The sequence below is a fragment of the Daucus carota genome, chromosome 4 (assembly GCF_001625215.2).
Source record: "Daucus carota subsp. sativus chromosome 4, DH1 v3.0, whole genome shotgun sequence".
Lineage (NCBI taxonomy): Eukaryota > Viridiplantae > Streptophyta > Magnoliopsida > Apiales > Apiaceae > Daucus > Daucus carota.
This window is the reverse complement of record NC_030384.2, coordinates 21,088,052-21,098,764: the sequence shown is the minus strand read 5'-3', so window position 1 is coordinate 21,098,764 and position 10,713 is coordinate 21,088,052. Positions and strand designations below refer to the sequence as shown.

The following is a 10,713-nucleotide window of genomic DNA, read 5'->3' as shown; positions in this document are numbered from 1 at the left end:
TCCTATAATGGGTTTCGTGTTCCGGATATTTATTGGGTTGATTTATGAGGATATGAAAATATTAAACCAACACACAATATTTTCCAAGGTATATCTGTATATTGATAAATACCTCGAAGGGTGCTACAAATCCAAACCCGAAGGTTGGCTACAATGACCACTCCTCCAAATATTACAAGCCCTATCCACTACAAATATTTATGGTACAAAACTAGGCTAGGGTGTGTATATATTTAAGAGAGTTTGTGCATAGCACTTGGCCATCCATCCCGAAGGATGATGTAAATTGTGAGAACCACAATCACATATTTATAGGCTTTCATAAACTAACCATGGTTAACGAGTTCGTCCTGGACGACTTGAGTTCGTCCTGGACGGATTCGTTTTATAAAAATAAAACTAACTCCAGAATACCAAAGTTGCGCTAGGGTCACTGCAGTTGAAGTCAAAGCTTGCGCCAGGGTGTGGTCAAAGTTGGCGCCAGGGTTGAGAGCTTTACAGTGTTGCCTTAGACAAAATTCTGAGTGAAATCCCTAGTCAAACCTTGCGCCAATTTCAGTCAAGACTTGCGCTTAAGAGCTTTCCATGTATGTGGCGCCACCTTTGACTTTGGGTCAAAGGTTGCGCTAACAAGCTTATCTCTAGTGACTGTGAATACTTAGAGTATTTCTAAGTAGCAGACTTGTATTGTGAAGATGTGAAGCGCAGGTTTTGACTTTAGTCAAAACTTGCGCCTCATCTCTTTCACAGTGAAGAAGTAATGACTTAGAGTTTTTCTAAGTTAAAACCAAAGTTGCGCTCCTACAGTGGAGAGCTCCACTGTTATCACTCCTTGGACCTCTTCTAGGTCAAACCTTGCGCTTCCAAAGCTTCTTACTGGAGTTGTTGTACATCTGACTTAGCCGATTTTGATCACAGTCGATACACATATATATACAAAGCCATGCAAACCCTAGAGTGCCCTAGACACCTGACATCATCACATGCATGCATAAAATATATAATATAATATATTATGTTGTTATTATATTAATAAATAAAAGTATATATAAATATATACACACATATATATTTTATTTATATAAACATATAATAATATATGTATATATATTTAAATATATTCTCATATATTTAAATATATACAATATATAATTATATGTAAATACAAATGTAAATATATATATAAATATATATAGAGATATATATAGTTATTTATAAATATAAATATAAACATAAATATATATAAAGAAAAGTATATATAAATATATACATATATATAATATTTATATAAACAAATAGTAACATATATATACACATATATTTAAATATATTCTCATATATTTAAATATATATAATATACATATAACTATGTGTAAATATAAATATAAATATATATATAAAGATATATATAACTCTCTCTAAATATACATATATTTATGCACATAATATAATATATATATACACTTAATTATATAATTGCTTATGTAAAATATAAATACATATACTATATACATATATATTTATTTAAATATACATACATATAAATATACATATACATATGTTTAAAAACATATATACATATATATTATATATATTATATTTAATTAAATATACATATATACATATATATAAATATATTTGTACATATACAAATATATAAGTGCACACATATAAAAGATAGGTCACTTCCTGATATGGCTTTCTGTGGAAGCTTGACATATGACATTTGAGCAGTAGACTTGATACAGCTTGCAGAGGCTAGGCATTTGGCTTGGCTTGAGTTTGGAACAAATGACTTGTTATGACTTGATCAATTCTTCGATTGATAAATACTTTGCAAACTCCGTACGTGCTGACGCTTAGTGCACTGGTCTGGTTCACAAGCGACTAACACTGAAGTTAAACATTGTACCGTCTTTGTCAGCAAACATTGATCAGTCGGTTCCGGGTTAGTTTATGCTTCAGTTTGTTGATTATAAATAACCAACCAAGATATATAGAAATATCTTGCTTCAGGGGTTGCACTGAAATCTTTCGAGTACTTGGACAACATCTTCATTGCTTCCACAATCTTGATCACTTCAATCTTTATTCTTCACTGAGGCATGAACATATTAATGAACTTCTTCCAGTGAACTTATCCCTTCAAGACTGTAGATGGCTTCTTCAACCTTTGTCTTCGTATCTTCCGATTCCGGTGCAGGCGTAGTGTTATTTACTTGTCTTGTTCTATTGTTGAGTTATCATCCCTATGTAACAGATAGGGTTGTCTTTACATTTAGACTTACAGTAGTATCAGTATGTGCCACCAACCTCTTTGAGATGTATGGGCCATCATATTTACTATCAAGATAATTAGGATTTGATGCTTCGAGATACATCAGTATCTTTACCTTTCATGTGGAATACTCATCCTTCTTTCGGACGAGAATTTTGATACTTTCATATTTGCAGTTGACATCTTTTTATCTTTTCTGAAATAAATTATCCAGCCTTCTCTGATACCAATTATTGTCCAAGTAATAATCCACTATCATAGGGCGCTTTAGTACAACTGTATAAGATTTTCAAGTTAAATAACACAAACTGAAGAACAAATAGCTTTTATTGATCTTATACAAAAACTATTACAATAATCTCTTAAGAAATACTGATGTTCTTGAGAGCTGTTAGGTTACAGAATCTTGAGCGTGAAAGGTATGATTGTGTAAACCTATAACTGTGTTTATATACTACACAATTGCTCCATCAATTACAAGACATGCTAAATCAATCATTATCACATTCGACACATATCTATGTTTATAGTTACGGTTCTATAAGTCATCAGCTTTAAGATACTGATAATTTTCCTATCCTAATATCTTTCATTATTGACCAATTTCAGATACCGATGAATCAGTGAATACTGATCATCCTTCATATCCCGACAAGTGTTGATTACTAATAGCGTCACTCATCAGCTTCTTAGTTAGTTCTTGACGCTCATTAAATCAGTATTTGTAACAGGTTTTTCTTTCCCTTACTAGGAAAAAAAAAATCTGAAAATGAGTTTTAGTTTAAATTAAAATAATTTTAAAATAATATTATGTCTTTTCAAATATGTGTATCTGTTACATATTGAAAAATGTGTCCCGATCCCCATCCTGGATCGAACCAAATTATTTGATCCGGTAAACAATATAGTATGAACGAGTAGGTATCCGATTCTACCTAATCTGATCCGAGCATATTTAGATGGAGATGGATTCGTTTAAATATCATGTCATTCGGAATTACGGTGGTATGATGATTATTTAGTAATTCATATATCATCTAAATTCATGCGATTCTTTCATGATCGATTCAATTATATATATAAAATCTCTATTTTGCGAATATAAAAAAAAATCAATGATATGTCTTCACTTTATTGTATTAAATTAAGTTGAATTATATTAAATTATTTTAATTTAAAATTTTTAAATTTTATATTTATCTATAGATTTGATAACTTTTGATTGTGTTTGATTACTTAGTACTTATTTAATATCAAAATTTAAACAAACATATGAAATCCGATGTAATTACAAACTTTTCGAAAATAGGAAATCGATCCTAAATAAAAGTGAATATAATTTTAGGCTTAACAAATGCAAAGCAGATAAAATTACATCCAAACATCTCTGATAAAGTCATTCCAGTTCTTGCTCCCAGTTTCCCAATTCCATTCCCACGAGCAAGTGAAAACCCCCCAATAAATATTTTGTGCATTTCTTTCCTGATAACAGCAGCAGTTTTACATTCTTTATTCAGGTATGTCTTTCCTGGGTTTCATAGTTATAAGCATTATGGTTGTTAAATATTGTAAGTAAGTATGTATGTATGTATTATGTTTTCGTTTTAGGTCGATGTTGTGTGCAGTGTCTGCCCCGACCACTTGCATAACATTTCCAAGAAGCCCTTTGAGAAAATTAGGCCCCAGAAGAGTTACTGTGTCGGCTGTGGCAGTGGAGCCTGATGGGGTTGCTTCAAAAGTTGAATATACTCCGTGGCTTATTGCTGGTTTAGGGAACCCTGGGAATAAGTATCATGGGACTCGCCACAATGTAATTTTGTTTACTACTTGTGATTTTGGATGTGGGGTTTTTGTTTTGATTGTTGTTTTGCAGATTTTTTCACATTTAGTGGGATTATTTTGTTGTTGGTTAGGTTGGTTTTGAAATGATTGATCGAATTTCGGAAGAAGAAGGAATTGTGTTGAATACTATCCAGTCAAAGACGTTGTTCGGGATTGGCGAGTGTTTTCTAGTTTTATCTAGTAATTTTTTACATTCCTTTTTTATTTTTTTGGTTATTTGTTCGATTAATTTTTGGGCAAATGGGTGCTCAGAGCAGGTTGTATCGGAGAGGTTCCAGTTTTATTGGCAAAGCCTCAGACATACATGAATTTCAGCGGAGAGTCGGTGTGTACTCTATTATCATTTTGACTACAATTTTGTGCATTTTAATGCAGCTACTAGTTAAGTGCTATCAATATAAAACTTGCTTATACGTAGTGGGATTATATTGGAATTTAATTTCTGTTTTTCACTGTGGTTCTGTAGGTTGTGTCAATGTTTCTAAACTTGACTGATCATGAATTTTAACCTTCTGAAAATGTGAATGATTGATAGCTCGAAATAAGTTCAAATATATTAGTTTAAACGGTAGTATTTATTTAAATTCTAATCATGGCTGTCGTGAGTGGTTTTTAATTTCATCACAAATTCATAATAATGAATATTTATTCATCTTGAGATTGTGAAAGCTCAATAGTACATCATTCCATTTGCATCACTGGACTACATTTAGTTGTCACATGACCCTGAGGCCTGATCTAATGTCCAAGACAACCCGATTTCGAACGCTTAGCTTATTATTCTTTTCATTTACAGCTTATCTTTCTTTCGGAATACATATACATTACTGCTTGGTGTGAGTTCTGCAATTGAGCACTATGCATATTAAATTTTCTAGTTCCAGTGCCTCTTTCAAAATACCTTTTATCATAAGGCTAACAAAGCTAGGGTGTGCATTAGTCTTGGACTACTGTTCACTATCTTGTAGAAACTGTTCTTGCTGAGAGTTATATATGGAAGACTTTCCAATGTAAACACGGCAGACAACAATTTTTCTATTCCTATTTTCTGACATCATAACTTGCATGGAATTTGCTACGTGTACCTGTGTATAATGATCAATGTATCATTCTTGGTGTTAGAGAAACCTTTACTTCACAAGCATGATGCAGGGTCTCAGACTCCAATATGCATGCCAGTTGTCACTGGTGTGCTGATCGTTCTCAAATTTGTTCTGCTTAATGTACTTGTGTTTTCTCTATAAGTATGTGCATACATATCTTTCTAATTCTCACTCATCTCTTTTCTGTGCATTTACTAGGTTGGATCACTTGCTGCATATTATCAAGTACCATTGCGGCATATCCTTCTTGTATGCAGTTCTTATTCATTGTATGAGTTAGCACGATTGCATGTCGAAACTAGTTACATTAGCTTTTTATTGAATGATTATGGCATTTCTTGGGCAGGTCTATGATGAGATGAGCTTACCGAATGGTGTTTTGAGGCTTCAACCAAAAGGAGGACATGGCTACCATAACGGGTATAATTCCTCCACAATTCTGTATATTATAGTCATAAGGTTCTTTTAAGGTAATCATATGGATTTTATACCATTTGAAGTGCACCATCTATTTCCATTGAATCGTCATGGTATTTGAACTAATTCTTATCTCTGAATTTAAGTTGTCAACTTTGGTGCTCTGATATGAAAGTTCCAAGAATTATTTTTTTCAATTTTCTTTTTAATAGAATAAAAATATGTGATTCAAATTTTTTACTCAGAAATAAAAATTAAAAAACAATTAGTAAAATTATCATGGCCTTTTACCTTAAAATACGTGTAAAAAGTCGAAGTGACTACCATTTGGGGAAGGAAGGAGTATTTGTAGCAATAAATGATTCAGTGAACCCTAATATGAAGTCAGAGAAATTTTCTTATAATATATCTCTTCAAATGCGAAGACAGTATGATTCATTGGGTTTAGGGATCCTACCTAATAGTACTCCCTCCGTCCCACTGAAACAGGCTTGTTTGACTTTTGTTGGTCAAATTGACCAATTTTTTAATTTATATTATGCCTATTATATGTTAAATATAATTCATAAAAAACAATTACAAGAAAATATAGGTAAACTATTATTACATACAGATTTATAGATAAGTCATGTTTAGAAGTTAGTCAAATTGTGGTCAATTTGAGTATTTGACCAAGAAAAGACAAAGAAGCCAGTTTGAATGGGACGGAGGGAAATGGGAGTGAGTATTTGTAGCTGGGGTGTGAGGAATTTGGTTAACATAGGCGCACTTCTGTAAAATTCAGTTTTATTTCTCCAGCTAATTTCAATATACAGTGATACATGATATTATTTCAGAGTTAAGAGCGTTATGGAACATTTGGATGGTCGCCGAGAATTTCCCAGATTTTGCATAGGTGGGTCTCTCATTTTGTTTGCTTTGTTACAGAGGTTATTCACTTAAGCCGAAACTAACAGTACATAATTTATTATAATAAACATACTACATTTTCTTTGTAGGGATTGGAAATCCCCCAGGTACTATGGACATGAAAGCATATCTTCTCCAGAAGTTCAGTTTGATAGAGCGAAAGCAGGTGAAGCTTATTTGTAGTACCCTTTATTCCCCGATTACTGATAAGTTCTTTGATTAATGTGGTGTTAACTGGTAATGGTTATTGTCTGTCTTGGGGAATTTTCAACCTGCAAGCTTAAAATGTAACTGGTTAATTAATATCTGTATCCCTATTTCTGAGGTTGATAATTATATGTTGAACCTCTAACAATGCATATGTATGATATTCATGCTTGTTTGGTTCCTCCATTGGAAAAGACACCGGGGAAGGACTATTCGATGCGTTTGCCTTCCTTTTGGCAGAATTGTGTTATGTTCTGATATTTTGTTACACTGTACAGGTGGACGCGGCATTGGAACAAGGGGTTGATGCTGTGAGGACCTTGATACTGAACGGATTTAACAGTAAAGTTAACAGGTTTAATCTTGGGCAAAAGTACAAGTATCATAAAGTTTGAGGGCAGACGTCAAATGTTGGTAAATGTAGAAAGTTTTCTTTTAAGATCCATCTTGTTGTACTCTTAACATTTTCCAGCACAAACTCTGCAGCAATCTAAGACTAATATAGCTATTAAATTTAAGAATAGTACAATCTTCGTATAATAAGGTACAACACGATATGCACAATTGTATAATTCATCCCATCCCCAATTTTAACTTCAAACTAACAGGAACTTCGTTGTATAATTCATCCCTTCCCAATTTGATAACTGTGCAAAATTGCAGCAGTCAAATTCCAAAGATACCCAATATGCACTACACGTATTATAAAACTTTTCAAGGAGAATAATCTCAAGCAGCAGAGTTAATCGAGTTATAGCATTAAAATTAAGTTCAACCTCACAGGATCTTCACTGTAGAATTCATTCCATCCCAATTTCACAATACAAATTCCCCAGATAGAGATAGTCCACAAGATGCCATAGGTACTATAGCACGCATAAGATTGCAATCCAAAACAAAACAAGAGTCTAACATTTCCCTAATGCATGAGCTGATAAAAGTATTTGAGTAAGCCATTTGGAAGGTGCATTGCCTATTGGCAGGGGCTACTCTCCTATGTATTCCAACCTCTTCTGTGTATGTAGTATTGTAGTAGCCTTACCTGTTTCCTGAAACTTGAAACTTGGACTTCTGTGTATGTAGTATTGTAGTAGCCGTACACACTCGGACACGAGACTTATTTCATGTCGGATCTGGACATGTTGACCAGCGGTATAAGTTGAATATGCAATGCAAACAAAAAAAACATCAAGAAAAAAAATGACCAAAGGTGGTCCATTCTACCAACAAATCTAGTTTTTCAAGTTTGATCATGGCATGCGGTAAACAGACCGTTCTTGAGTCTTGAACAAGGGATCTAGCTTCATTCCTTAGGATTCAATTATCATGTTGAATAAAATTCATGCGTTTTTTTTTCATCTTTGATAACGAGGCAGGCAATGTGTAAAAACGGCATGTACTGATGCAATATTGTAAAAATTTAGGCTGTGCTCACTTGTAGGGGTGTGCATGGTGCGGTTTGGTGCGGTTCCAGACATTAACCGTTACCAAACCGATGAATGCGGTTCGGTTCGGTTAATCATCATTAACCGTAACCGCACCAATTAAAACGGTTTTTCGGTTGCGGTTAACCATTAGTCGGTTGCGGTTTTTTTTCGGTTTTTCCACTATTATTTGCTACTCTTGTGCATAATGAATTTTTTAAAAAAAATATAAAATTTTCATGAACATGTACAATATGTTCGGTTACTATTTACTATTGTTTCTATATAAGGATATAGGAAACATTACATAATTTCATCTAAAAAAACCTTAATACACAATAAAAACTAAAACATACGTATTTTGACAAGAAATTAGATGATGTCAAGTCAATAAAATTACCCAAAATCAACTAATCATGAAATTCAAATAAAAAAATGTTCAAAAAGTACATAAATAAAAAAAAGTAGAATAAGTTTCATAATAAAATTTGATCAGCAGATTAACAGCAGAAATATTTCTACTTTGTGGCGAATCACAATAGCCCTAGTTTTCGATCAAGCGCTCCTCCAAATATTTGGGTGTCCGGTTATTTAAGTGACTCAGCAAGTATGCAAGTACGAAGAAGAACCTCCATATAAAATTAGATGTGAAATTTTAAAATGACTAAAATGCTTTATTACTATTTATATATATATATATATATATATATATATATATATATATATTTCGGTTCGGTTAATTTCGGTGCGGTTTTAGTATAAAACCGAAAATAAAACCGCACCACTAATTTCGGTTTTTTATCTCGGTTATTTTCGGTTTTATTTGCGGTTTGGTTTTTTTCGGTGTGGTTTTTCGGTTTTTTTAGGTTTTTTTTGCGGTTTCGGTTTTTCCTGCTCACCCCTACTCACTTGGATGGAATGAAATGAGGGGAGAATGGAATGAAAATTTATATAGAAATTTTAAGGAGGAAGAATAAAGTATGAGATAATAGTGACAAAATATGAATGTTTCAATTTCTTGTGATAAAGATGATAAGGAAACAAATCCATCTCATTCAATTCAAATGAACACAACTTAGAATCATTGAGCTGTCATCTTGGAGTATTCTAAACAATTGCAGTGTTATCCAAACATAAGTTCCAGAAGCAGCATAACATATCTGCTGTTTTCTAAAAAATTATAAAATTCATAAAAATAGAACATGCACTAAAAGAAGCATACAATTATAACTCCTCAAGAATCCACCTCAAGCAACTCTTGCCTTTGAAAATCTTTCCAACCGAAGATTTTAAAAATCCAACCGCTCTAGCCCCAGAAATCATCCGCACCTCACTATCATTCAAGAGTTAGTGTGCAAAATTATAAGCTACTTATAAGTTATAAGCTAATTAAAATTCAGGAGATTTTAAAACACACAAATCTATCGTACAAGTTATAAACTAGTGCAAAATTATAGAGTGGAATCGTTAATGTGCTCCCGAATTAAAATGAAAGCATTTAATTGATTGTTAGTTACAATTTTATCCTTTATATAAAAAGTTATAATAATAATAATAAAGATACGGTTGTCATTTCGAACACTTTTTAGTTGTTCCTGTCACTTGCTTTTGGATTGAAAGTTTCGGGAGAAAATTTTAAATAAATTTACTTCCCTCGCTTGCTTTCATTCCTAAACAATTCACGAGCAGAAATATAAGCATACTTTTTTTATTTACTTTCATATTCATCTACTTTCATCTATATTTAAAGTTCTGGAGTAAGATGTTAATTTTTCAAGAGAATGGCCGTACTATCATTAGGGATCATTTGGTTGATTGATTGGTATGAATTGATTGGTATGAAATTGGAATCAGGAATAGTGGTACGGTAGTATGATAAGGTAGTATGAGTTTGAAATGTTATATTTGATATTATGTATTTGGTTGAGTGTTGTAATCATTATATTCAATTAAAAAAAATTACATCATTAAGTTAAATTAAGTAGAACAATAATAAATTATTATTATTATATATTTATGGATCATTGATTTAATCTTTTATTATACATTTATATTTAATTATCTTAATAAAAATAAAAATACGAAAAATAAAGTTCATTCCAATAACACTATCTTCACCCAGTTACCTCATCAACCCACCCCCGATTACAAAATACCCCAACTCATATCTTGTTACGCTCTAAATATCAACCGATACCTGATTACGAAATATCCCCAATTAATAATTTAAACTAAACTATTACTTGGTAGTGATATTATTCAACTAAACGATTGCTTGAAGTGATGCTATTAGATTGGCAGATGGCATGTGTTATAGACCCAATTTCACATCTTACTTTTTTAGAGACAAATTACTTATTTCTGACAAAAATACACGTAATTATGTGAGTTTTTAAATAAATAAGTTACTTATTTTCACAAGTAAAGAATGTTAAACACCTATTAAAACTGCAAGCATATTCCAAATATACCCCGGATCCAATAGGCGTATCCATGTATTCCCTCCGTTCCATTTTATGTGAACCTTATTCTT

General features: G+C 32.3%; 1 protein-coding gene across 1 annotated transcript; it reads left to right on the top strand.

The window, feature by feature from the left end:
- The first annotated feature begins 3,634 nt into the window (after positions 1-3,634).
- Positions 3,635-7,279, top strand: LOC108216142 (chloroplastic group IIB intron splicing facilitator CRS2-B, chloroplastic). The gene is made up of 9 exons (XM_017388822.2): positions 3,635-3,795; positions 3,887-4,088; positions 4,192-4,276; positions 4,378-4,445; positions 5,422-5,472; positions 5,570-5,643; positions 6,477-6,535; positions 6,639-6,715; positions 7,035-7,279. The coding sequence occupies exons 2-9, from the start codon at positions 3,891-3,893 to the stop codon at positions 7,149-7,151; spliced, it is 729 nt and encodes a 242-aa protein (XP_017244311.1). The 5' UTR covers positions 3,635-3,795; positions 3,887-3,890; the 3' UTR covers positions 7,152-7,279.
- The last annotated feature ends 3,434 nt before the right edge of the window (positions 7,280-10,713 follow it).